Consider the following 27,936-nt stretch of genomic DNA (forward strand, 5'->3'; position numbering starts at 1 on the left):
AAATGGGACCTTCATTCCAAATTTGCTGCTTGTGCAAGGGAAAGGAATACAGGACAAGGTCATCCAACCTTTTGTGCTTCGGGGGATAAAATTCTACTATTCAGATCTTTCACAAAGCAGAACTTCTGATTTTACTACTATTTTATTATCTGGCTTGCCTCAAAGACTATTCTGTGTGGTGTGATGACTTCAGGGTGCTTAGATGTGATACAGTTAGATGTAAGCAGCTTTTAAAATGTTATTTCTGTTCCTTTCAATCAAATGACTTTGAAGTCTATTTCATAAGCTTGGGGGGGGAGTTTAATTTAGGTCAGATTATTATTATTATTATTATTATTATTATTATTGTTATTTTAGAATAGCCGTATGCTACTGGACAATCTTTAATTTAGATGTAAATCATACCAAAGTCAGGATTCTGTTTGGGTATCACTGGGTATCTAATTGGGTATCATTGCTAATAAACAGGTAATCAAGTCAGAGCCTTCCAAGGACTCTTTACAAGTGCAGTTATACCTGAATGACGTATCTGAAACAAACAATTTATAGCAGAAAAACTCTTTGAAATGGAATTTATTGCAGTCTCTGCCAGCCCACGTGATCAAACAGCACAAATAAATAACTACATCTGCACTGTGTCAATAATTGTATATTCTGGCCTGATTTACTCATGTGTCCCTACAAACACAGCAATACTTCGAGGGAAACACAAATTAGGAGCGAAGGTTTTCAATCTGTCTCCAAGAGCAGCAGTGCTCTCTGAAACAGCATCTGTACAAATATTTGCCAAAGTGGTTTTACGGGAGGGAAAAAAAAATAGGACATTTTCTTCAAGGTTTGAACTTGCTGGTAGGTTAATTTGGGAATATTTAATTTAGATAAATACACCTGAATACACCATGAAGTAAAGTTGTCAACTGTTAAAAATGAGCAGAAAAATCACGTCAGTGCTTGAATCTCCTTGTTAGAGAGTTAAAAAAATCAGCATTTTAATTTGTCACATGAAGATCCTCATACAGGGTTATTTATTCAAGTGTCTGAACAGGTGGTTTGGAAGCACTGAATGAAGCTCATTTCTCACAGATTTGTACTATCAGTGGTTTTCACTTTAAAGTCTAAAAAGCACAAATTCTAGTTAAAGCTTTCCCTCAATTAGGACTTCTACAAGGTATAAAGTAAATAAATATTCAGGCTATTCACACTGTGTGAAGCAAAGTCTGGAGATGAGAAGTTGCTGTGTGACAAACCCTGAAAATGTAATGTTTTGCACCAAATTTCTCTCTTAAAATCATAGTTTATTACACTGACACATTACTGCACCCAGGATGTTTAGAATGCTTGTATTCATGCACAGAACCTAATGTTGACACAGGATTTTACGTGGGAGGAATCTGCATAAATTTAGGAACAAATGGGATATGTTTCCAAATTATATCAATTCACAGTTAACAAACACTTTGAAATAATAAATTTACCTGAAATGGTGAAAGCACATAAACTACTAAGGGAAAAACATCTGAGTATGATGGACACACCAGTATTTTAAAGTCAAATCTGTATTTCAAATAATCCAAATGCATCTGGAACAGCGGCTTTCCAATAGGCTGTAGTCCTTCAAATCCAGGGAAGATGACTGGGAAGCAAAAGGCACAATGTCCCAGTGAAACATGTCTGGTTTAAAATGCAAATCAAAACTTTGCAGTGTGTTCTAGGCCAATTCCAAGATTTCAAGATCACCCCCAAGGATTGTGAAACCCAATTCCTGGTCCCCAAGAATCCCACCCGGTACCTGATCTGGGAACAAAGTTCTTAATCCAGACGATTTTGCCATCAACTGCAGCAGATCACTTTTGATCCCAAGGGTGACCATAAGAGGGATTTTGCATCTCCCAGCCAGTCCTTTTGCACAGCTGAGTTAGGAATTTGTACATTTTATGAGGACTGGGGTGAGATTCCCCTGGATTCAGCAAATTAACAAATTCTAGAGTACATTATTTCCATACTTACAAACAAGGGAACAGAGCTATTCCACGGGCTGCTTCCTTGGGAACAGCTTCTGCTCAATCCACAGGCTACCACATGATCATAAAATCATGGAATGGTTTGGCTTGGAAGGGAATTTAAAGCCCATCCAGTGCCACCCCTGCCATGGCAGGGACACCTCCCACTGTGCCAGGCTGCTCTCAGCCCCAATGTCCAGCCTGGCCTTGGGCACTGCCAGGGATCCAGGGGCAGCCCCAGCTGCTCTGGGCACCCTGTGCCAGGGCCTGCCCACCCTCCCAGGAACAATTCCTGCCCAATCTCCCATCCAGCCCTGCCCTCTGGCACTCCATGCTCTCACTCCATCTCTTCCAACAGCCTCACTCCATCTTTTCCATAGGCTCCCTTCAGATTTTGGAAGGACAAAGTTTCTATAAAAATCTCAACGAGAAAATACCCTGCTCAATAATTCCTTCTCAAGCTCTTCCCACCTGGGAGTTTTCCTTTCTTTTTGTCCACCCAACTGGCTACCCCAGCTTGGATCTTTTGTTCCATGTTTATGGATAGTTGGAGTTCAGGAAATGTTCATGAGAACACTGGAGCAGTTTCTCATGCAATGGGAACAGGTGAAAGGAGAAAATGATTCTTTGTGCAAAGAACTTCTTGGCAAGGTGTCAACTCGATTAATAACGGAGTAATTCCCCTCCTCGGTGCAAAGCAGCACAGAAAATGGATAAAAGTCATTAGAAGGAAGCTCTCACGAAAAGATCTAAATTACATCCTAATCCTTTAATTCCTCAGATGAAGAACACTCCCTGGGAAGTTCAGTGGCTTGAAAAATTCTCAATTCAACAACTTCTGCATTAGGCAAAACAGAGCTGAGACTTGACGTATGTGCCCTGTACAGAGCAAACACCCCTGTGATCTGCCTTAGTTCATGCTGTGTAAATATGCCATTAAAATAAATCTATCTCATGGACAGTTTACAACCAAAGTGTGGTTGTTTCTAAAAGCTGAGTTTCTAAAAACAGAACCACAAGGTCTTCATGGTGTTCCTTTGTAACATTTAGAAGTAGGAAAAAAACAACTTTATCACCAGTAGAGTATACGAATATCCATGTTTGCTGTGTGATCAACAATTACAATTATCAACAGTTATTCAGATTAACCAATTAATTAATAACTGATTAATACTTGAGATTCTTCTATTTTCTGAGACGCACCAAGGCACCTGCCTGTCCTCACACACAATTTCTGGTGGTCTCACAATCTCTGCCCCTTGATCCCTGCTAAAAGTACATGACCCGGTCACACAAAATATTTGATCAACTCCTCTGGAATAATTAAAAAAATTAACAGCTTTTACCTGGAATGGCAAATTAGAATCAGAGAGTTGCTACATTTGGAAAAGATCATCAAATCCAGCCATCAACCAGTTTGTCACTAGCCCATGTCCTCAAGTGCCACATCCACGCATTTTTTGAACGCTTCCAAGGATGGGGACTCCACCACTGCCCCAAGCATTTTTCCAATGCTTTAAAACCCTCTCCATGAAGAAATATTCATCTCCAAACCTCCCCTGGCACAATTTGAGGCCATTTCCTGTCACCCTGCCAACGTCAGAGCAGTGCCCAGGGAGGACATGCTGGCTGAAAGTTCAACAACTGTGGAAAAAAAATAATCCTAAAATTACCTACCCTGAAGAGGCATCTCCCAAACGGGAGGTGTGGGATGGGCCAGGGCAAACAGAGAAGGGGTCAAACAGAAAAATGGCTTCATTAAATCCTATTTGATTCAACATGAGGATGTAACCTCTGAGCAGTTACTCCTGGTTTACACAAACCGCCCCCGCCCCTTGTTACAACAGTGGGGCCTTCTTGGTTGATTTTAGCAAGATGTCCACAGCAAAACTGAATTGTCAAAATGAATTAAGAAATTGCTGTTAATTAGAGGGAACTTTCAATTCATGATTGGTGACGCAGCTGGAAGTTTAGCTCCTATTTTATCTTGGTATGACATCACAGTTTACCACAGGATTATGTTACTATATTTAATTAATTTTACTATATTTATTTTGTATCCTTACAGTTTGGGAAGACCTGGATTCCAACTACTTCCATGAGTGTCTACACCCTTTATATGCACAATGTTCAGTCCCGACATCAATCAGAGTTTTTCTCCCAAAAAGCTGCTGATAAGCACTGAAAAATTACTCATCTAGATAATGGATTTCAACTCTTTTAGAATGCTTCATTCAAATGAACACACGACACAGGAATGAAATTAAAAGATTTAAATGAAATAATGCAGGTGGAGAATAAAAAGGAAGCTTTGTTCTTGCATCAGAATGTATTAGATCTTGCAATTTGCATATACAAATAATTCAGCCACATTCACCGGCATTAAAAACACAGCAAGATCAAATTAGAAATGTAATAAAAGAAAATAATAATAGCTGAAACTGTATAATACATACATATGTTATAAAGATTTGACAAATTAAATACATTTTGGTTATTAACTTTACATGAAAAATGGGACGAGGGAAACGCAAACGTTTCAAAAGACTGAACATGGGGTGGTCAGGCTCATTTTAAAAGTTTAAAAAATACATAAAAATAGCCTAAAAACCACTGCTAATTACAGTATGCATTCTTCATTACGGCCCAGATCAGCCAAGCACTTAAGGGATTGCTTTGGGAACACGGAACCCATGGCACTCCCATGGATAAAGTGGGATAAAGATGCTGGGAAGCGAACGCTTAAATGCTGAGGTGAGCTGGGACCTTCTGAACACATGAACAGTCAAAGTCACACAGTGACCAAAACCACAGACAGATCAGAAGGACACTTCCAATCCAACTATTTGGCGTTTTAAAGGAATTCCATGCAACGTACGCAGATTCAAAGGAAAATTCCAAGCCACCGAGACGCTCCCCAGAGCTCCAGCCAGAGCACACACGACTGCGAAGGGAACTTTTCCAATTCCACAAAAATCTTAGGGAGCTACAGCTGTCAATTCTGAATTATATTTTAGGCATTCCTCTTTCCTCCTCCATATCTGAATATGGTTATCAACTAAAATCTGAGTACTCACTGAGGATTTGGTGTTCCAGCTGAACCCCATCCTACTCCTGGTTGTAAGGAGGCCTTTAGTAAACCCCGTGGGCAGCTGGAGTTGTGCTGCAGCTCCTGGGGGGCTGTGGGACCCCCACACCCTCACACCACATCACTGCTGCACTGAGATGGACTTCATGGACAACTCACCCCAGTTTTAACCTCAGGGACCCCAAAATCTGCCCAACACACAAATTATTTTTCAAATGCTGAATGGTCAGAAGCATCCTGAAATCAGGATCATAAAATGGGAATTCCTTTGCATTATTCTCCAACCTCTTGGAGTCTCCCTGCACTGAGACTGACCTCATGAGACAACACCAGTTTTAACCTCAGGGACCCACAAATCTGCCCAAAACACAAATTATTATTATTCAAATGCAGGCTAAAGGGTCAGAAAAATCCTGACATCAGCATCAGAAAATGGGAATTCCTTTGCGTTATTTTCCAACCTCTCAGAGTCTCCCTGCACTGAGACTGACTTCAGGAGACAACTCGCCCCAGGTTTTTACCTCAGGGACCCAAAAATCTGACAAATTATTGTTCAAATGTGGGCTAAGTGGCTGGAAGGATGCTGACATCAGGATCAGAAAATGGGAATTCCTTTGCATTATTCTCCAATCTCTGGGAGTCTCCCTGTGCTAGAAATCAGACGGAACCCCCTCTGTATCAGTTCCCAGACTGAATTTGTTTTGGCTCTCTCAGTTTGGATGGAATTGCAGGAACATGCCCTTCCTCAGCTTCACTTTCCTACCCAACCCTGTGGCTCGAGTGTTTCTTCTCGTAGAGACTCCCAAGCGAGGTTTAGTCTTTAAACAACCTGTTTTCTGAAGTGCATAATTTACTGTACAAATAAATACAGGAGTGCAGCGATGGGAAGACAAGAAGCAGCCAATGGCACTGTGGGAATAGGGTGCTCAGGAATTCCTATCCTGCCCCTTTCCAGCCAGGATGGAATGGACGGAGACCTATGGACACCTTCCCTCCCCCTGCATTGCTCCAAGGTGCAATGAGATTATATTGGAATGGGAATGGGATAAAATAGTGCAAGAACAGCAGGGAAAAGCTCGGTTTAAGCTGCTTGTTTTAAATAAGGCTTTGATGTTGCATCGCAAAAGCCCGGCTGGACGAGACAGAACTATTGCATATTCGTTATGGAATTAATTACAGATCCACCCCTCTGTGCTCATTAAGTCAGAGATGCTTTTGGAAGAGTGGGAAAGATAAACTTGGTAATTATTCGACGTTCGGGTGCCCCGTGATTTGGGGATTTTCCAACCCCTGGTCAGGGCTGTAATAAAGACTTTGATATTTTCTGTCACCAATTCTGTTCTCAGTAGTACTTTCAGTAAAAATATATCTCTGTACACAACCCTAAACCCCTTAGAGAAAGGCAACAGTCCTTTTTTGATAACATTTCTGGGAGGGGAAGAACCTGGAGGAGCTTTTGCTGCAACACTCAATGTTTCTGGCACTAAACTGTTCATAAAATGTTTTTTCCAATTTTTACCTCTTAATTATCATGCTGAGTCAAATCAAGGAATAAGAGTTCATCTCTTATTTTAAAGAAGTGGGAAATTATGCAGGTGTTTATAGAGAAGAGAAGCTTTTAACTCCATTCCTGGCCTTTTTCTTCACATAGACAAATTCAGGTGCTGCAAAATATACTCTTCAAATATGCAAAATACTCTAAAAAATCACATTATTGCCTTTCTACATCGATTGAAACAATATTAGGGAAAAAAAACAAACTGACTGGGCTTTCAAAGTTCTGTCAATTCAAAAATTCTAATCTGTATTTCTACTGATTTTAGCCTATGGACAGTAAGATTCAAAATCCAACTGCCATCAAAACCTGGAGGCTCTTCAAAACAGCCTTGAAAAATAAAATAAATATCTATTTTCATGGTGAACATATTTTCCTGGTGAACAAAACGTTTAAACATGTGCATCACAATTCACTTTTTTTAGGATGAACTGTAAATCACCTGTCAAAAATGTCAAGAACTGGGAGATAACATTACTGATAAATATTTATAAGTGGCAAAATTCAAAGGAAAACAAACCTCAAGAATTAATTTCTTGTTATTTAGAATAAAGATTTCTATCCCATCTTACAGTGCTATACAGTATAGGAACATTATACTTTGCTTTAGAAGATATTTATATTTAAGAAACAACTTTATACAGCAAATGCAACTTTTAGAGCCAACACAACATTGTATTTACAGTTAACTCAACAATCCAAGTGGCATGGAATAAATTAACATAATATACAACTATTTATACAGACAAATTAAAAAATAAGGCAGAATCTCATTTGAAATTAGCATAATCTGAAAAGATGTCGATGAAATCTTGTACCACTCTGTAGCAGAATTCATATTGCTCCTGGAAAACAAGGAAAAGGTGTCAAAATGTGGGTTTGGTCACACTGAGAAAATCTGACTTCTGCAAATCCCCGTGATAAATTCAGCATGTCCTAACTGGGACCAGTAGGTGAGAACTGGTCTGTTCTGATTTCTGTTTGTTACTTTAAATAAAAGCAATGGTTCCTCTTTCTTTGGTCAGGCACAGGCTGATCGCTGCTCTTTGGTTAAAAGGATTTCTTGAGCTTTTTCAGACATGCTTCTTAAACTGAATCAGTTCTTAGGCCTGGCTTTTGATTTAAACCCAGCTGCTCACAGTCCTGGGCTGTCACTGGGCTCTTCCTACAGGAGAAACTCCTGATCATGGCCCAGGGATAATCAGAGAATCATAAAATCCCAGGATGGTTTGGGTTGGAAGGGACCTTAAATATGATCCAGTGCCACCCCAGCCATGGTGCCCAGAGCAGCTGGGGCTGCCCCTGGATCCCTGGCAGTGCCCAAGGCCAGGCTGGACATTGGGGCTGGGAGCAGCCTGGGACAGTGGGAGGTGTCCCTGCCCATGGCAGGGGGGTGGAACTGGGTGGGCTTTGAGGTCCCTTCCCATCCAAACCATTCCATGATTCCAATTTGTGTCCACACATTTTAAGGTAAGAAAGAACAACTGATAAATAACTTGAAAGACATTTACTTAATATATTTAATCACCTACAACACTCAAAATATTATGGTTTAACAGCCTCAAGTTCCTGAAAGACAGAGAATATTCATCCGAGTTGTATTTTTGGAAATGCTCTAAAAACCCCTGTAAAAACCCTGCTAATGCCTTGCACACACACAGCTATCGTGTACCATTGATGTCACCCTGCAAAAACCCCTTTGTTCTCGTCCTCCAAGAGTATTTCCACACAGGACTCCCTCCCCAAGCCCTGGGCTGGTCAGTCCCATCCATACCAGCGTTTGCACCATGTGTGGCCTCTGCAGCCTCAAGCTCTTCACAGCTTGGAACACGTCCAGGAGCCCCTCGGCCTTCACCCGCTCCAGGATGTTGCTCAGGGCTATGAAGGTGCCCGTTCTCCCTGCGCCAGCACTGCAACAAAACACCTTTGCTTGGCATCAACTGGGGTAAAAACGGGAGAAGAGGAGTAACAGGGGCAGAGAACAGGCAAGCTCAGGTGCAGAGGGGGCTCACCTGCAGTGCACGGTGATGGGGTGGTTCCCTGTCTGCTGCTGCTGCTTCTGCACAGCTGCAATGAGGTCGATCATCCCCTTCCCTTCGGCAGGAATCCCGATCTCAGGCCACCCATGGAAGTGGAACTGCCTCACCAGCCTGCTCTGCTTCTCCTGGTTGCTCTGCCAGCAGGAAAACAGCATTCAGCCACCTGTTACTTCCAAGTGGAAACACAATTCCTGCCTGGAACACCTGCAGCATCAATTTTGCCTTGCTACATCAGAGTACTTGCAACCTGATCCATCATGTATTATGGACCTTGGTGATCTTATTTCCAGCCTAAATATTCCAGGATTCTATCCTGGTCCGGCAGACTTATCAGGTCTGTTTCCAAATCCCCATCCGCTGATAATTCCCCTATAATTTTCCCTTGGATTTGCACAGCTGTTTCCCCTGGGAAGGACTTAGGATACACTGGAAGTGACCAAGGCCAGGTTGAACAGGACTTGGAACAACCTGGGATAGTGGAAGGTGTCCCTGCCCATGGCAGGGAATAGGATGGGATGAGTTTTAAGGCCCCTTCCACCCAAACCAGCTTGGAATTCTGTGAAAAATCTTGGATTGAATTTTCTTTGATAGTTATGTGGAAGATGGCAGGAAAATCTAGGAATAACAGCAACAACAAAACAGTTTAAAAAACCCCACCCCCACCTCCCATTTTGCAACCACCTGTTTTACTGACCAGAATTTTCAGGGGCTTTAAGCAAAAACGTTTCCTATAAGCTTCCCCTTAACGCCAGATTTTGATTAACCACATTTAGCTTTAGCTAGAAATCCCAGAATTTAATACACATAATCAGATTTGTAAATGCCTTCGAATGGAAAAAAAAAAAGAACAAACCAAAAAACCTGGAGTTTTAAAGGATTACCTGGTTATATGTGACCAGGAAATCCCTCACACTGATGGCATCCATCAGGCTGTCACTCTTGATTTCCACCGTGATCTCTCCGTGAGTCACAGAGCCCTCCGATGGCCAGTACTGGCAGCATTTTTCCTGCAGAATCCAGAGAATTGCAAACATTCCTTGATTTTTTTTCCCAGTTATCACGTTCTTATTAATCTCTGATATAAGAAGTGACATCCAGCATAAGAAGTGTGTTCTCAACAGTTTGTATTGCAAACACTAATAACTAAGAATACAGAGATAAAATATTTCTGTAATAGAAACCATTAAGATGAAAAGGGCTCAGGAGGCCCAGATGGTAAATACTGCTTTAAACCAGAGTAGAATAATAAGTGTAATTCCTGAAAGCAAGGCAATATTGTTAAAAACCTCCCAAAACCACCAAGAAAAAGCTTTTCACAACACCCTTGTTGAACCCAGAATCTTCAATCTGCAGCACAGGACTCTTTCATTAATTAATGATGTATTAGGACAGGCTCGGAATGAGCCACGGGAGCTTTTACTGGGACAAATGGGACAAGAGTTTATGGAAATGTTTGTTCCCAAATGCCAAAACTCTGTCCCATGTCAGGCATCCCTTAATGTGAACTGGAAGTTTGAAATCAGTGATTTCAAAAAATCACAGCATTCCATAATTTGTGTTTTCTGACAGTTCCAGCAAAAGCAGCAGTGCTGCCCCACACCGAAGAGTGAAGCAAGTGTCACTTTAGGAAAAGCAAAAAAAATATCTCAGATTGCTGGAATTTGTAGGCAAAAAAATTCTTTTCTCCAGTATTGATGCTCGTGGCTTGCAGGTGGGAAGGGAAACTGTGAGGCTGCAGGGTGGGCACGTACCTGCTCCCTCTCCTGGACCTCAGTGAGCATCACGATGGTGTGGCACTTCCACTCCCACACCATCCGCCAGAAATCCTCCACCGTGTGGGGAAGGGGGCCCTGGGTGGCGATGAAATAATCCTTCTGCCGATATCCCTGCGGGAACAGACCGGGGTCACACGGGGGAGAGGCTGATGGGCACAGCAAGATCACAGCTTCAGTGATTGGGAACAAGAGGGAACGGCCTCAAATTGCACCAGGGGAGGTTGAAGTTGGATATTGGGGGAAATTTCCCCACAGAAAGTGTTGTCACTGCCCAGGGCAGTGGTGAAATCCCAATCCCTGGAGGGATTTAAAAACCATGTGGATGTGGCACTTGGGGACATGGGGCAGTGGTGGCCTTGGCAGTGCTGGGGAATGGTTGAACTCGATGGTCTGAGAGAGCTTCTCCAACCTCAACAATTCTGTGATTCTAAAATCTCCCCCAAATTCACAATCCTGAGGTGAATTTTTCCAGTCATGGCTGAGGGGATGAGATTCTGCAGGACCAGATTTCACAATATTATCCCAACAGCAGCTCTCAGCTTTTCTCTACAGTTAACTCCTAGCTCAGGTTCTGAGCTCCAGTTTTATTTCACAGAATCACAGAACCAGTGAGGTTGGACAAAACCTCTGGGATCGAGTCCAAGCTCTGACCCAACACCACCAAGGCACTGAGGGCCACGTCCAGCCTTTCCTTATTTCCACACAGATGTGATCTTCACTTCCTCAGCACCCACAGTCCTCAGTCACTGATGTGGTTTCACTGCTTAAGGGCATGATGACTTCTCGTATTTAAATAAAATCCTGTGTTACTCGGCTTCCAACAGGAACCTGGGAAGAAAGCCTGGAATTTATCCAGCTCTGCCCAAATAAAGCCTGGCTGCCAAACACTGTGACAGCCTTTCCCTGTGCTAAACACTGACTTTTCTGTTTCTCAGAAAAGCAAATATTTACACCTGTTAACCTGAACCAGATAATGGAACCGCTGGCTGTTAGTTGTGCAGCCGATTTGTTTTGTCAGAATTTCATAAAAGGCTTGGTTTGTAAATCTAACAACAAGGTTTAAATGACACAGCCATTTAAACTGAAATTGAAAACACCAGATAAGAAAAGCATCTGGAAACTCCCATAAACAAAGCTCATGTTCTTTGCAAGCCAAGTCGACTGTACCCCTTTAAAAAGACTTACCAACAACAGCAAAAGCTCTGATTTGAAAAGGAAATGCATGAAAATGTTGTGTACGTACATCTATGAAGGAAGCATTGATGTAGTCTGTGTACTCCTGCCCTCTTTTCATGGACAGAATCACTCTGTTAAAATCATCTGGGAAAAAAAAAAAATTTAGTCTTAGTTTTGAGTCCAGTCTTACTTTTGTTAACTGCATGTGGAAGAAGAAACCCCACTAAATCTTTTCTCTGAAATGTTCCTTTTCAGGTGCAAACATTACAGTGCTGCTCAGACCATGCAAAGGTGAAAGTGCCGAGTTGTTTAATTCAAAAAACCTGATTGTAACAGATTTTGGGATGATTTAGTAAAACCCAATTCACGGAATTTTTTACAGATGACACTTTATAAGAGGAGCTGTGTCCTGAGATGAGCTGGGCTGCTGCCAGCAGACAGATCCAGTGTGTGCTCCCAACCAGGGATTGATGGCACTTGTTTGTTTTGGGAGATCAGAGGCTGGGCTCTTACAGGGGATGATCTGGATGACTCTTGCTTTCTTCATGTTGGCTGGAAGGTTGCCAGTTCTCATGTTCTCCTTCATGATCCGCACGTTGGTCAGCTTCTGCAAGAAACCACACAGGAGAGTGAGGGCACAGGGACAGGAGAGGGGTCACTCAGCACATCCTGCACTCACAGGGCCCTCCAGTGACTTTACTGGGGCTCAATCAGTGCCACAGTCACAGGGAGCCTGACTGCACAACAGCCACTTCATGCTCCTGGCTGTAACAACTAAGAAAGAAACAGTCACAGAATCCCAGAATGGTTTGGCTTGGAGGGACCTTAAAAGCCCATGAAGACACCTTAAAGACACCTCCCACTGTCCCAGGCTGCTCCAGCCTGGCCTTGGACACTGCAAAGGATCCAGGGGCAGCCACAGCTTCTCTGGGCACCCTGTGCCAGGGCCTGCCCACCCTCACAGCCAAAAAATTCCTTCCCAATATCCCATCTAATCTTCCTTCCCTCAATACTGTTGATTTTTGAACTTGTTCCTCTATCATCAGACTTATTTTTACATCATTTTCTTTACCCAGTTCCCAATTTCTGGTTAAATTAATCGTCTAAAGCAAAGAGAGAACTCCAGTGAACACCCAGATGTCAATTAATACTCTCTATCTATACAGAAAATAAATATTTCAGCATAAACAAAATCATAAAAAAATTCTAACTATTCCTCAGGGCACTAAAGTCATTTTAAGAATGATCACAGCCAGCCAGTGTGGTTTGCTTCATTTGGGGTTCCTCCACTGATCAAAAATGGGTTTTTTTGGGTTTTTTTGAGGTTTTTCTCCTGACAGTCTGGACATTCAGCACCAGCTCTGTAAATTCCCTGCAGTTCTTCCTGCTGTCAGTCACCTCGGAGTTAACAATCCCATTGGGATGCAGATTAGGAACACCTAATCCAGTTTCCTCTTGCAGCATTATCTGATCTGGCAACCAGCACCAGCCCAGAGAATCACTCCCCTTTTCTTTCAGAAACAAACAAAAAAGGTTTAGGGAAAGGCCATGGAACCACACAGCCCTCAGTGAGCATTTAGGGAACAGGATGTTCAGCAAGGCCCCATTCACAACCACCACAGAACAGAACGACTTCCCTTTAATGCACCTTTAAGGTCACACTTTTATCCTCTTGGCTTAAGTCTTGGAAATCCTATGGCAAAGATTTCCATACTTACTTTAAACTCCTCTTCCAGCCCTATTTTGACCAGGTTTGGTGCAGCATTGTGGGATGTCTGGAGGTGTTTTTCCAGGGATGACACATCCAGCTCCGTGTCCCCGTAGAGGTAGTACTCGAGTAAGGCTTGGTAAATGAAGGAATATTGCATCTGGAAGGGACAGGGAGGGAATGAAGGGAGGGAAATTAGGAATTCTGGGATTCATCTAATTTAAAATCCCAGACTGGTTTGGGTTGGAAAGGACCTCAAATCCCATCCAGTGCCACCCCTGCCATGGGCAGGGACACCTCCCACTGTCCCAGGCTGCTCCCAGCCCCAATGTCCAGCCTGGCCTTGGGCACTGCCAGGGATCCAGGGGCAGCCCCAGCTGCTCTGGGCACCCTGTGCCAGGGCCTGCCCACCCTCCCAGGGAACAATTCCTTCCCAATATTCCATCCATCCCTGCCCTCTGGCAGTTCAAAACCACTGCTCCTTGTCTTGCCACTGGTTGGGGTACAATCTACTGATTATTAAAATAACAATAATTAGAAATTGTTAAGCTAAACCAGAGTTTTCCTGTTACATCACTCACATTCTCTGACATTCCACTCTCATGTGCATGGGAAAACCTGGAAATGACTCCTAAAAATGATGTGTTTTACAGTGGTCTTCACCTGTATCTTCTCCCCCATCCTTCCACTGGGCTTTGTTCATTTTCGAATTAGAAAATCCCAGAACGGTTTGGGTTGGAATGGACCTTAAATCCCATCCATCCCACCCCTGCCATGGGCAGGGACACCTCCCACCATCCCAAGCTGCTCCAAGCCCCACCCAACCTGATCTTTTCCAGGTGTGCAACAGCACGGGACACACTGGGCTGCACAACGGAGCGGAAGTACAGCAGCATTTCCCTCTCTGCCCAGGACAAGCTGGAATTTCGGGAGATTCAGGTGCACTCACGTCTGTCTGAACCATCTGGGGCCGCTGATTGCGGATCCTGGAGACGAACTCGAACACGTCCACCTTCTGCTCCGCGTGCATCATGTCCATGATGGCATCGATGACGATGAAGGTGCCCGTGCGCCCCACGCCAGCGCTGGGGAGGCAACAAACACACAGAACCCACCATGGGATCACCCAGCCTGCAGGGACTGCTGCAGCAGTGAGCCTCGCTGCCATGGTTTAGCATAGTTTAGGTTTCTATCAGAGAGCCCTCTCTATCTCTGCGTCCTTGAAAACATGAAAACAAACTGCAAAACTGCTTTGGAAGTTTTGGTCGGGTTTTTTTCTCTTCTCAGGCTCAGTTTAAAGGCATAGAAAGGCACAAAATTAATTTCTGGGCATAGGGCAGCGAAATGGGATACACATCATAAAGTCACCCCAAGACACTCGTGCTTAGACTGGACCGAAATGCTCACTGGGAAACACTGAATTCCACAGAATCATGGAATCATGAAGGCTGGAAAAGCTGCCTCAGATCCTTGAGTCCAGTTGTTCCCATCCACATCCCCAAGTGCCACTTTTTAAATCTCTCCAGGGATGGGGACTCCACCCTGTGGCCTGTCCCAATGCCTGGCCACCCTTTCAGTGAAGAAATTTTTCCTAATATCCAATCTAAACTTCCCCCTTTTTCATTTTAACAAGGACAGCAAAAAAAGAGGGGTGTTTTTAACATAAAAACTCAGCCCTTCCCAGCTGATACCATCAGAATTATACTTAAGAAGACATTTGAAAAAAAAAATCTGCTTGACCATCTGTAATAATTCAGGTTAAGATGAAATTTAAATTATTGTTTTAGTAATTTTTAGCGCCACATTTCCCAACGCTGACATCGCTAAACACTTTTTTGGTTTTTATATCCTTAAAAGCCACGAGAGGGAGCACGACCATTAGAAATGACAAAAATCCAGCGACTTTCAGCTCTTCCTTCCAGAGGAAAAGGGCATGGCATCCTGTACTAGTCATTCATTAGTGGCTCTCCTTTAACCTCCGGGCCGTTTGCTTGGCTGCAATGGCCACAAACACCTCCAGGAACATGACAAAAACATCTCCCCTCCCCTCGTGGCCTCAAAAATACAAAGCAATTCTCAGCAAGGCAACATAAGGTTTTAAATAACACCAGAAATGAAAATTACTGTATTTGTAGTACAGTTATTTCATATCCCACACATGCTTTAACAGCAGTGAAACCAAAGCCCATGAGCTCCTCTGTTCCAGAGGTCTGGAGGGACGATGGGGATTCCCTTCCCTCTCCCTTCCATCCATCCAGGTTGGCCCTCTGGCACCACAAAGAGTCCCCCTCATGTCTTAACCCCCACTGTTCCTCCTCCTGACAGCCCTGGAAGCCACCTCTGAGCATGGATCTCCCCTCACTGCTCACTCCTGGGACTTTCGCCCTGAGCCCCAAGCACAGCTTCCTCACTTCCCTTTCCAGCCCTGATACCCCTTTTTACACATCCCTGTTCCCTCCCCATGGTTCCCTGATCAGATCAGCTCTGGATTCCATCCCTGCACCTTCCTGCTAAAGCTGGGGACTTCACCACCCTGGACATTCAGCTCAGAAGCTCCCTGAGGGTCTTCATCCTTAGCCTGCTTTGTCCCTCACTCAGCCATTCCTCAAAGTCCCTCTCTGCTCACTGAAAGATTTCTATTTCTAAAAAAACCTATTTCTAAAAACCTAGGGAATACAAGAATCAGCAGAAAATCCTGATCCTGCCACTCCTCATTTTCACTTCTTCACTTCCAAATGCTCAATCAGTGTTTTATTCACTTCCGAAACCTCCCTGGAGAGGTGTTGGTCGGAGTGGCTGGGTCAGACTTTCCTACAAGCTCCCTAAAAACGGCTGGTTACTCACTGCTGAGGGGCTTCCCTTTCCTTTTCCCAACAATTCAGTGGTGTCACATCCTGAACTCGGACGGAAGGTCGGTGTCACCTCTGTGCTTTGCTCTGACACTGCACGAGCCCCCAGCACTGACCTCACTGTGCTCTGCTGGCCCTTTATATTTAAATCTCTGCAGGTATTTATTAAATTATTTTATATTTTCCTTTCTTTTGTCTTTCCTTCTGCTGGTTAAACCAAGCACAGCATTTCCTGCTGCTGCCAAATAAAGCTCAAGCCCAGAATGAGACTCCATACACAGCAAAGGGCTATAAAAATATTGTGGCTCTCTCAGCTGACACAACTCAAATCTGCTTTTCCCATTTAAATGGTTTTCTTCAAGCCTTTTATTTAAGACACCTGGGAGAGAAGGTGACTCCCAGCAAGGCAAGAGCTGCATGGAAATGAACCAACAAATCTGGCTTGCTCAGGACAAACACCCTCTTTTTCACCAGCACACACTTCCAGTATTTCTAGCAAGGAAAAAAGAGACAAATACAGGAATTTACAGCATTTCTTTCCTTATAAACAAGACCCAGACAGACAAAGCTGCTCTTTTTTCCTTTTCATTCTGCTCTTGTGTGTTTATTCTAACCTTGCAATGATAATTGCTCCTGGAAAGACACTTCTTGCTCAGTGGTGAGCTTACAGTTGCTCACAGGTTGCAATTCTTCTCTTCAAACTGTTTGGGAGTTTGGTTTTAGTTTCATTAAAGATTTCAACAGTTTGGCACCAGCCTTTGACAGCAGGATGTGCCTGTGTGAGTGGCCAACAAGTGGGAATTGCTTCTGCATTGGTATGAAGCACATTTTTAAAATTGCAGCATTTCAGTCTCTTGAATGCAAGTCTTTCTTCCAAGCTTTTTAGGCATTTCATGGCTAATTTCCATAAAAAACTGCAATTTGACTGTGGGAGAAGTGGGGGACGAATTCCCAGAACAGCATTGAGTGGCAAAGGCCACGGATTTCTATCACCAGGCTGTTTTTCTGACAAAGAACAGATTTCTACCAAACAATGGGTATCCCTCATAAAAAAAACCCCAAACAGAACAACAACTTCTGTTTGAGTATTAAACTGACAGCAAAGACAGAGCTTTGGAAACTGTTCTTACTCTGGGCTCTCAAAAACTCAGCAGATTATTATCCTTGAATATAAATATGTGAGTAAATATATAATAGATCTATTCATATAAATATTTTACAATACTTAAGCAGATATGAATACACAGATATAAACATATTAATATATATATATTTAAAAAAATATATATATATATAAATAACTGCAGGCCAAGCCACAAGAATGGTTTGAGGAGCACATACATACCTACAGTGAACCACAATTGGTCCAGCATGGGCAGGATTCAATGATTTGACTTTTTTCAGGAATTTCAGCATCCCAATAGGTGTGAAAGGCACCCCAAAATCCGGCCAGCTGGTGAAGTGGAGCTGTGTGACGAGCCTTGGAGCTTTACATCCCTCGTGGAGCTGCAAGAACACCCAGGCTCAGAGCTGATATCTCATTTTTCATGCACAGATTAATAAACAAACTGCTGTGGTCATTTATGGCTTCATTCCCTGCCACACTCAGAGCCTGACTCAAGGATTTGGAGTTTTCAGTGCATGTAAAATACAAACACTATTTCACTAAGTGAAAATATCATCTATTATTAATTTGCAGTGGGATAATCCCAGGACAGGATTGCAAAGAATGAGACAGACTCTTCCAAGTTGCCAAAATATAGCCAAATTCACTCATTTTTTTATCAGTGCAATTTTTTTCCTCAAAAGCTCAAGTCCCTGCTCCTGTGCTGGGCTGCCACAAGGCATCATTTGCTGTGGCCCTTGGGGACAGAACCTCTCACAACCCATGGACTGTAGAGGATGTTCGGTGGGCAGACCCTGCTTCCCTGCCTGGCCTGGGAGAGGCCCCCCACCTTTCTCCCCTTGCAAATCAGCTGCTTGAATTTCTTCTAAGCAAATATTTGAGGTTTTATCAGCTTTTCCTAAGGCTTAGGGAAAGCCCCCAGGAGCAGCTGTGTCCTCACCGACTGCACGCAGAACTTGCGGATGGTGTAGTCCACCAGCACGATGCAATCCTCCACAGACACACGGATATTCCCGTAGGTCCAGCAGCCCTGGTCAGGCCAGTACTGGTAACACTTCTCCTGCACAAAAACACAGGGGAGTTTAGAACCCTGACTTTGCTTTCACTGCTGGGTGCTCGTGGGGTTATTTGAAAACAGGGAAGGTGAGTACAGCTGTGAGTGTGCAGAGCTTCTCATCTGGCACAAGCAGCTTTAACACCCTGCTGCTGCTGCTGCTTCTTAAACTGAGGCAGAGAAGGTGAGAACAGTTTTGAAGCTGTTTTTTAACCTGCTCAGCCCCACACAGCTTTTGTTTCAGTTTGGCAGCTCTGTTACAAGGTGTCCAACTGTAGGCAGGCACTGTGAGGTTTGGACTTTGTTTTCCAGCTTTAGCTGCAGCCAGTGAGAAATTCAAAGCAGTTCTCATCTGGAGCCATTGGGAATATCCACATTTACCAGCTCTGGCTGCTCACACTGGGAATGGACCCTCATGGACTGGCTTTGCTGTCTGAGCTTCCCCAAGCAGCAGTAAAAGTGCAGGAAAATAAAGCCCAGGAGGCAAACAAGGAATGCCCGTCCTCAGGGGAGGAATGGGGGACAGGAAGGAACAGCAGCACCCTCACAACGAAGCAGCTTTAATTTCTCACCGTTCAGTTGACAAATTGGGCATTTTGAAACCTAATGCTCAGGAAAATGAATGGAGTTTTTACCTTCACTCCTAATCAGTCCCATCCACAAGTGCAGCCTTACACTGGGATAAAACCATTGGAGCTTTCCTTTGGCTGTGAGCTAAGCAGGACACCACTGGCTATCAGAACTTTCTCCTTCAGATCAACTCATATAAACGGGTATTTTAGAAATGAAAACTGTGTTTTGGAACAGAAACTCAGCTGTGCTGACAGGGGCCAGGGCAGGAAGTGGTCAGAAATGCACCTGGCCAAACCCTGAGCAGCCACGACTGCTTCTGCAGCACAGGGGACATCCCAGAGCAGAGAGTGAAAGCTCTTTACCTCTTTTCTTTCTTTCAGGTTGGTTAACATGACAATAATGGCTGATTTCTGCTCCCAGATCATCCTCCAGAAGTCATTGACTGTTTCCTGCTTGGGTCCTGCAGACAGAACAGGACAATGCTCAGGAGAGGGGATGGAGCAGATCCCAGAGCAGCCCCACACCCCTGCCCTGGGCACCCACCCAGAGCTGTGCTTGCTATGGCCTGCACAGGTTTGGAATACACTAAATATATATATATATATATATTTATATGTTAAATAACCCCCCGTGTTTTCTTTTACATAATCATGCCCCCAAATCTACGTTTTTAGCAGAAATCTCCTCTCTTGAAATATTCATAGAATGACAGAAGAGTCTGAGTTGGAAAGGACTTCAAAGCTCATCTCCTTTCCACCCCCTGCCATGGCAGGGACACCTCCCACTGTCCCAGGCTGCTCCAGCCCCAATGTCCAGCCTGGCCTTGGGCACTGCCAGGGATCCAGGGGCAGCCCCAGCTGCTCTGGGCACCCTGTGCCAGGGCCTGCCCACCCTCCCAGGGAACAATTCCTGCCCAATCTCCCATCCAGCCCTGCCCTCTGGCACTGGGAAGCCATTCCCTGTGTCCTGTCCCTCCATGCCTTGTCCCCAGTCCCTCTCCTGCTCTCCTGGAGCCCCTCCAGAGTATTTATTCTTAAATACTATTTAATCTTGTAACCAAATTATGGCAGGAGCAACATTCAGCATTCCTATTTCGCAGCTCTTCCCCATGCCAAGGTCCAAGGTTCCCACAACAAACTCAGAACAGATTATCAGGAGACCCCAATTTTGGAGAAGCAAAGAGGATCTGGAGGGGGAAATGAGCCTCTGCTCAGAGCAGAATCTCCAGGTCTAGAGGCAGCTGGTCACCTCACACATATTTCAAGTTCATTTCAACTGTGGCCTCTAAATCCAGCCTCACACTTGACCACCACCTGCAGCTAAAAACAACCTTTAAAACACATCTATGATTAAATGTGCTCAGCCCTAAGCTGTAGAGAAGAGAGAAATGAGAACAACTTGCCTTGTGCTGCTATAAATTTATTCTTTTCTTTATAACCCTGTGGAAATAAACACCACAGCAGTTAAAAGGTGAAAGGCCAACATGTGCTAGCAGAGAATTACTTCTTGAATTCCCAAAGTTTGGCCAGCTGTGGGCAGCTCTCAACTCACATCTATGTATGATGCATTAATGTAGTCTGAAGGTGGGACTCCATCAATTTGGGTCAAAATCACTCTGGAATGATCATCTGAAAGAAAACAAGCACATTGGCAAGCTCATCAACCTGAAATATGGTATTTCCTTGCAAGCAGGAGGCCTGGAAAAGCACAGAGTTCCCAAACCACAGACAACACATGAAGAGCATTTCTGACCAGTGGAATTGTTATTATCTGAGTATTTGCAGCAAATGAACGCTACCAGCAGCCTGCTCAGTGCCAAAATTATGTGTCTGGTTTAAAAGCAAAAGGAATGGCTTACATGGCAGGATGTTGGGATATCTGTTCTTCTCCCTGTTTTCTTCCTTATTTGCCATTTCAAACGTTCCCTGCACATATCCAGATGTTAATGACTGAAAAGAACAAAGATATAGAGTCCATGTGTTAGAAAACAAATCATTCTGACTTGCTTAGGGAAAATGTGCATCCAACAGAACTGAACATATTTCAACCTTTTTCCCTCAGTAACTTTCACTACTCTCCAACAGGCAACTACAACCCGGCAGATTTCACTCCAGAGAACAAGTTCAGCAGTTGGGGAAAGAGAAGGAATTTTTTTTCCCCTCGGAGATCACAGTTATTTAGCAAATTGGGAAACTCTGAGCTGCTGCCTGGAGCTGCCATCTGCCGCGGTGGCTCAGAGCGCGCGACCCAGCCGTGCCAGCGCCACGCTCCACAGCCACTTACAGCACCCACACCGGGCTCAGGCACACAGACAGGGCTGGGGCCTGAACCCCTCAAAGCTAAGGACATTAAATATCCAACATCTCGCTCAGCTCTGCAGGTCAAGGCCCAGCCCTGGCTGGAAAGGAGGAAGGAAAAATAATTTGCGGGGTTTTTACGCGGTGTGAGCGCGAGTTGAATTCTGAGAGTCATCAGCAAGAGCTGAGTGCAGATAAATTTAGTCTGGCTTAAAAAAATAACAAACAGTCATGGAGGGCAATAAACCAAAGGAAAAAGAGAGAGAAGAGTGCAAGTGAAAACAAGGAGGTGCCCAGGGTGGAGCTTCTCCACAGCTGAGATGCCACTACTGCAAATGGACAAACCAGAACTGAATTTCATGAAGTTCCTTTCACTGAGCTCCAAAACCCCCAGAGCCAGCAGGGTGGATCCCACCGAGGTAAAACCCCAGCGGTTTGGGAAGGCACCACCACCTTCCCCACTCTTGTACCTCCCACTGCTCAGTTTGAGTCACACAGGGCAAGGAAAAACATGGTCAGGGAGGGCACAGCTGAACCAAGCAGCCCTGGGTGGCTGGCAGAGAGCAGGGCTGGAATTTCCCCCTGGAAACACAAAGGTGTTGTCAGGGTGACACGGGAGGAGAGGGGGGCACGGGGAGCACTGATCCTCCACCACACAGGAAACAGCACCGAGCTTCTGCTGGGGCTTTGATGGCACGTAAAGCTGTGAATGCAAAGGAAAGGAGGTTAAAAGAGGGTTGAGAAAGAAAGCTGCTTTCAGCAGACTGAAATTCCTTAGGTGAATGAAGCTCATGGCTTTTTATCAGCCCATATTGCTGATTAAAATACATTTATGATTTATAAAATACAAACTCATTTCTTATACAAAAAGAAGTAGTGGAAGGCGTCCCTGCCCGTGGCAGGAGGTTGGAACTGGATGATCTTTAAGCTCCTTCCAACCCAAACCCATTATGTGATTCTATGAAATAATTATCTTTTTAAACACAATTTCTTCAAACTTAAAGTCAGGCACCCAAGTTTCAATTAACAGTCAGCCAAGTTCTGCATTTCCATGTGAAAAATGCATGAAAAGTAATTATCTTTGGCAAAATCACCTCTCCATCCCCCACTCCTGACCCCTGCAAGGCCTTGGCATCTTCCCAGGAAGCTCCTTGTGCCCCAGAGTGGGTGGTGAACCCAGAGCAAGGGCAGAGCCCAGCTCCCTGCTCCCACCCACTGGGGAGGATGTGATTCATCCAGGATGCTCCTCAGCACATCCTCCCCATCACCCCCAAATCACGAGGAGCTGATGTGTCCTGCTGGTACCGGGTCATCTGCTGCCACCACACTGACCTGTCCCTGCTTGGCAGGAGCCCTAAAATCCAACTGAAGCTTTGAGAGGCTCAGCCCACCCCAGATCAGCACATTCCCTCCTTTTTTACCACTGAATGAGCCACGGGGATGTCTTAATCAAGCCAGAATTAAAATTTCAAAAGAAAACTCTTACAGGAAGCTTTTTAGTAATTAATCTAAAAATCCAGGCAATAATCCCAAACTTCCAACATCCAGCTTCCATTAGGGATGATCAACAGAGGTAGGGGTCTTACAGAAAAGAATAAATTTCTTTTAAAATTGTTTTCTTTTTTCCTGTGAAGAAAGAACACACTCTTCTAGTGCCCAGTGTTCACAAAGGAATCACAGAACAAAAAAAGAAGGAGCTTCTGTTATTCTGGTGAGTGTCCAAGGAGTGCAATGGACCTCTTAAGGGTCATTCAGGCTCTAAGGACAAAATCAAAGGTGCTGGAGAACACCATCAGGCACATAAATCTAAGAGAACTGTCCTCAAAGTGTCAGGAACTGTCCTCAGAACTCTTTTCTGCCTGCTGGGTGTCCTCATCTCTCAGTGTCTGGTTTATTTTTACCAAAAAAACCACTTGAGACCAAACTTCTCAGTCCTGGGCAGTGCTGGCTCACAGGGCTCACCATTTTCAGCCTAAATTTGTTCCTAATTCCCACTGGAGCCCCTTTATCTGCATTCCCAGAGATGCCTGGCCCCTGGCATGTTGGATCAGGAAGTGTGGAGCAAACACTGCAGTGGGCACAGACCTCTGGAGCATCCCCAGGGCAGGGCTGAGGCACAGGACCAGAGAACCATGGAATGGTTTGGAAGGATCTTTTAAAGCTCACCCAGTCTCACCCCTGCCATGGGCAGGGACACCTTCCACTGTCCCAGGCTGCTCCAAGCCCTGTCCAGCCTGGCCTTGGGCACTGCCAGGGATCCAGGGGCAGCCACAGCTGCTCTGGGCACCCTGTGCCAGTCTGGGTCCAGCAGGACCCAGCAGCTCCCACCCCACGGCCTGTGCCACGTAGAAAGCTTTGGACACGTCCAAGTCCTGGAGGATTTGGCAGCTGTGGCTCCATGGGGCAGACACAGGAGTCACCTCAGGGGCTGAGTGCAGGGGGATGTGAGTGCTGTGAAGGAGAGGGCAGCACAGGGGTGTCTGTGCTGAAGGGTTTGCATTTATCAGCCCCTTTCCTGCCAGGGCTGCATAACAAACCTTGGAGCTTTATGCTCCAACATCAATCACTCAGATTTCCAGCTGCCTTTGCACCTTCCTTCCCCTCTCAGGCTGGAGAAAACAGCTCCTCCATCCACACAAACAGCCACAGGAAAAAAACCACATCAAGCATCAACCCCATCCAACCCCCAACCCCACCACTGCTCATTTTTGGGGACCAGACCCCAGGCTTTTTGGGTGCAGACAGAATCCCACATGCTCACAGCACGGGCCAGAAAATTACCAAAGCAAAGAGGGGTTTAAAAACCGAAACAGATGGTTTGTTTCACTCTGAACCTCAGAGCAAATTAATCCGGAGAGTCAAAATTCACCAGCGCACACCTTGTCAACCTGGTTCTCACTTTCATTTTGTCAACCTTGATAAGGATTTCCACAATGCTCCCTGTCTGGTAAGGCAAAACTCTGTGGTTTAAATTTATCATCACCCAAACTGCAGCTATAAACATGCTCCCAGTTAAGAAGGTAACTCAGCAGCCTGCCTAATCAACACGTGCATTGGCTCTCACAAATCCACGCTTGACATTTAAGCTCCCGCTTTGCTTCTGCTGTGGAGGAAAGTGAAAAGAAGTTATCAAAAGTCTGGAAGAGGCCCCAGATGCAGGCTCCTGGTGGTGTGTTTCTCCACAGGAAGTGGCCCTGCAGCAGCTCAGCACAGACTCCGGGTACAGCTCATCCCCGCGACCACACTCAGGCTCTGGGCACAAAGCAGTGACCAAGGCCACCCTGAGAGCTGAGATACTTCATAGAAGCTCTGTGCTAGGGCACGGGAGCAGCAAAGGGGGAAGTGGTGGGATGATAGCAACGAGCAAAAAGCCAAATTATCAGGAAAAAAGAAGTCAAACCCCACCGGGGCAATATTGAGGCCACACTGCATCCTCTCCTCTAAGTACTTCCCACAGAGGTGAAACACCCAGAGCCCCCAAAACCCTTCCACCACCATCACGAAAATCAATGCCAAAGAGATTCAGATTCAGTGTTCCTCTCCTCCAGCTTCAGGCAAACATTAAAGACCTTCTTTAAATGTTAGCCAGAGGCAAACAGTCCATACAATACAATTTGGCAACAAATAGCAGTGAACGTTCCAGGTTTTATCCAGATAAATGTCCCCACCCATGCAGAGCCCACAGGAACACCACCAATCACGCACCGAACACAGGAATTATTAATACTTGCAGATATTTTGGTTTTCCCCTCATTTTTGGCCATCCACGTGTAAAAACTCACATTAAACTCCTCCCTAAAGAGCTTCCCCTCGTCTGCCGAGCGTATCCGGATTTCCTCCTCCAGGTTTTCCACTGGGATAGGGAAATACTTCTTGGGGCCCGAGGGAGACCTGCTGAGCAGCATGACCCGTTGCTGTTCTGTCAGGACAAGGGCAGCATGTGTTAAAGGCATGGCCAGAGCGAGAGATTTCCAACTACAAATTAATCTTTATGCTGAAAGATGCCCAACCAAACTTCTACCGTGACACTCTGAGGTGATAAAGGTGATTTAAAAGAAATAAAAAACCAAATCATAGGCCAAGTATTGGTGAAATTAATGATTTCTGTATTTACACTGGATTAAAATGTGACCAAGTTTTATTCAGAAAAGGAGCAGGTTCTTTCTGCTGATAGGACAGGGACTGCAAGGGCAGCTTTTGGCACCTGTCACCGAAGAGATGCTGTGAGATTATTTCATTTAGAGGGGAAATAATAATAACAATAATAACGATAAAAACTTATCTTTAACTTGGCAGCCACCAGAAACTGTGCCCCAAGAGGAGCTGCTGCCCCTGGGCACAAGCACCAGCCCAGCAGGAAGCTGATGGGTATTTTTAGGGTTTTGACTTTCCCTCCAGCTGCCACCCTCTTTAACTCACTCATCACTTCACACACAGCGAAGTGCAACTGGCAAAACCCACAGACTGATTCGTTTTTATCTTTAAGTGTATCATTTTTCTCTGGGTTGTGGCTAAAACAGCTTGCACGGCCTTTCCAGGTTTGCTGGGTTTGAGCTGGGCCCCACAGAGGAGCCAGCCCGGGGATCCCCGCGGGCGGAAACAAACCCAGCACAACTCAAACCAGTGGGAAACATTTTTAACTCCTCAGAGTGTTTTATTTCACTGCCTCTGGCTTAAAACTGCCCCATCTCAGCCCCTACTTCCCGTTCAGAAACCACCCAGTGTATTCACAAAGAGTTAAGGACCTTTTACCCCATTTTAGGAAGAAATACTGCAATTCTTTCTCGAAATCCAAAGATCAGTGTCAGAAACGCGGATCTCGGCTGGCATTCTGGTAAAACATCTCCCAAGAGCCCAGGCAAGTTTTACACAGAAACATTTGCTGTATCACAGCTTAAAGTGAAACTTAATTCAAACCACCAACTGAAAATTCAGATTTTATACAGACTACTTGAATATGGATTTCTAAATATGGATCTCTACTCCAAGGCCAGGTTGGATGAGACATCCAAGTGTTGGAAGGGGTTGGAACTGGATGAGTTTAAGTTCCCTTCCAACCCAAACCATTTGTGACCGTATTTTTTTAAACTATTTTCTCTTTAATAACAACCCTGTCAGTTATATTATAAATAAAAGCAAACGTTGAGTAATTGTTAATTAGAGAACAAGGCACACACAAACAAACCTGAGAGTCTGAAAGCAAATCTCTCCATACCTTGCTCTTCCAAGATCCCATTTGGCATCTTTTTGTCTCCGGAGCTCACCACGGCTTTCCTGTGTCTCCTGAACCTGGAGCAGAGACACCACGTTAGCCTGGGCACCTCTGCTGAGAGGAAGCAGCATTTCCCCACAGCCCTTTCTGACCCACCATGTAATTCTGGAGAAACTCTTTCTGTTCATGCTGGCAGCGCGAGCAGGGCGGGCACGGCCCCGTCTGTGCCACGCCGAGGCTCTGCCTCCCCTTTTGCTTCCGTGGGAGGGCACAAAGGATGGGGCTGAGCCACTGCACAGCCCTACAAACACCCACCTGAAAAAGTACCCCACCAGCACCACGAAAATGATGACCACCAGCACCAGAATGAGCAGCGAAGTCAGCAGCTCCTTGTGCAAGTTGTTCTCCTCGGTAGAGTCTGGGGATGGAACACAAGAAATGTGGAATATTAGACATGGATCCTCCTCTGGCGCAAAAGCTGTGCTTGGTGCATCAAAAACTCTGTCCAATAATCTGCCTCTACTTACTAAAAACATCACAATCACTTGGCACAGGCAAGCTCAAATGGACAGTTATTTTTTTTGTTTGTTTTTAAATTTTTCCCCCCCTCTTCAAAAGCACAACCAGACCACCCACTTCAGAGAAAATCAAGGATACTTTTTTGGAATGCCTGGTTAAGCAAGGGATTTACCTGTAGTCAGAGAAAGCTGAACAGGTATTAAGCTGAATCTGAAGTCCATTAAAAGGTCTGCTGCAGTGCCCTTATGCCCATCAGCTGCTTCTCAACCAGACAGAAACCACCCAAAAATGCCACCTTTCATATAGATTTTATTCACTCATATTCTATATAAATATACAAGTGAGTAGGAATAATGAGATTTTCCTCAGAATGGGGATTAAAGAACATCTTTGTTCTATCTGGTACAAACTCTGAGCCTCACCCTTCTGTTCCCAGTGTTTTATGCATGTGTCTCTTTACCTTTCATTATGCTTCTGTAACCTTTTAGTTCTACTGAATAATTCAATATAGAACAGATTAAAATCATTAAAAACCCAACATGTTTTATTTAAGGGAGCCAAACTCCCAGCCTGAACCTTCAGCAAGCAAAACACAAACCTACAACCACTCCTCCAAAATTAATGCAATTTCTGTTGCTGCTGGTATTTTAGATTTTTTTCCCTTTTAAATTACATTTACACACTTTCTAATGGGTTTTTTTACCATTCCTACAGTGGTCTTTGAGAGCTGACAGATGGAAGGGTTGGATGGGATATTGGGAATTGGAAACTGTTCCCTGGGAGGGTGGGCAGGCCCTGGCACAGGGTGCCCAGAGCAGCTGGGGCTGCCCCTGGATCCCTGGCAGTGCCCAAGGCCAGGCTGGACATTGGGGCTGGGAGCAGCCTGGGACAGTGGAAGGTGTCCCTGCCATGGCAGGGCTGGCACTGGATGAGCTTTGAGGTCCCTTCCATTCCAAACAATTCTG

General features: G+C 44.8%; 1 protein-coding gene across 12 annotated transcripts in view; it reads right to left on the minus strand.

Annotated features, from left to right (window-relative positions):
• Positions 1–4,258: 4,258 nt before the first annotated feature.
• Positions 4,259–27,936, minus strand: part of PTPRE (protein tyrosine phosphatase receptor type E) — an 88,717-nt gene continuing 65,039 nt past the window's right edge. For 11 of the 12 annotated variants that reach the window (XM_032115624.1, XM_032115621.1, XM_032115616.1 and 8 more), the window contains 18 exons: positions 26,768–26,870; positions 26,456–26,529; positions 25,023–25,159; positions 20,802–20,892; positions 20,495–20,571; positions 20,346–20,382; positions 19,306–19,403; positions 18,257–18,376; positions 17,536–17,696; positions 14,291–14,426; positions 13,352–13,501; positions 12,147–12,240; positions 11,701–11,777; positions 10,434–10,568; positions 9,564–9,689; positions 8,656–8,816; positions 8,418–8,553; positions 4,259–7,488 (listed from right to left, as the gene is read on the minus strand). In XM_032115624.1, coding sequence (XP_031971515.1) covers positions 7,414–7,488; positions 8,418–8,553; positions 8,656–8,816; positions 9,564–9,689; positions 10,434–10,568; positions 11,701–11,777; positions 12,147–12,240; positions 13,352–13,501; positions 14,291–14,426; positions 17,536–17,696; positions 18,257–18,376; positions 19,306–19,403; positions 20,346–20,382; positions 20,495–20,571; positions 20,802–20,892; positions 25,023–25,159; positions 26,456–26,529; positions 26,768–26,870 — 1,988 coding nt within the window. In that variant the 3' untranslated portion in view covers positions 4,259–7,413. Of the gene's footprint in view, positions 7,489–8,417; positions 8,554–8,655; positions 8,817–9,563; positions 9,690–10,433; positions 10,569–11,700; positions 11,778–12,146; positions 12,241–13,351; positions 13,502–14,290; positions 14,427–17,535; positions 17,697–18,256; positions 18,377–19,305; positions 19,404–20,345; positions 20,383–20,494; positions 20,572–20,801; positions 20,893–25,022; positions 25,160–26,455; positions 26,530–26,608; positions 26,704–26,767; positions 26,871–27,936 lie in introns of those variants that run through there. The other variant, XM_032115627.1, reaches the window with a different exon arrangement.

Source organism: Corvus moneduloides, chromosome 8 (genome assembly GCF_009650955.1).
Source record: "Corvus moneduloides isolate bCorMon1 chromosome 8, bCorMon1.pri, whole genome shotgun sequence".
In the NCBI taxonomy this organism is placed as follows: Eukaryota; Metazoa; Chordata; class Aves; order Passeriformes; family Corvidae; genus Corvus; species Corvus moneduloides.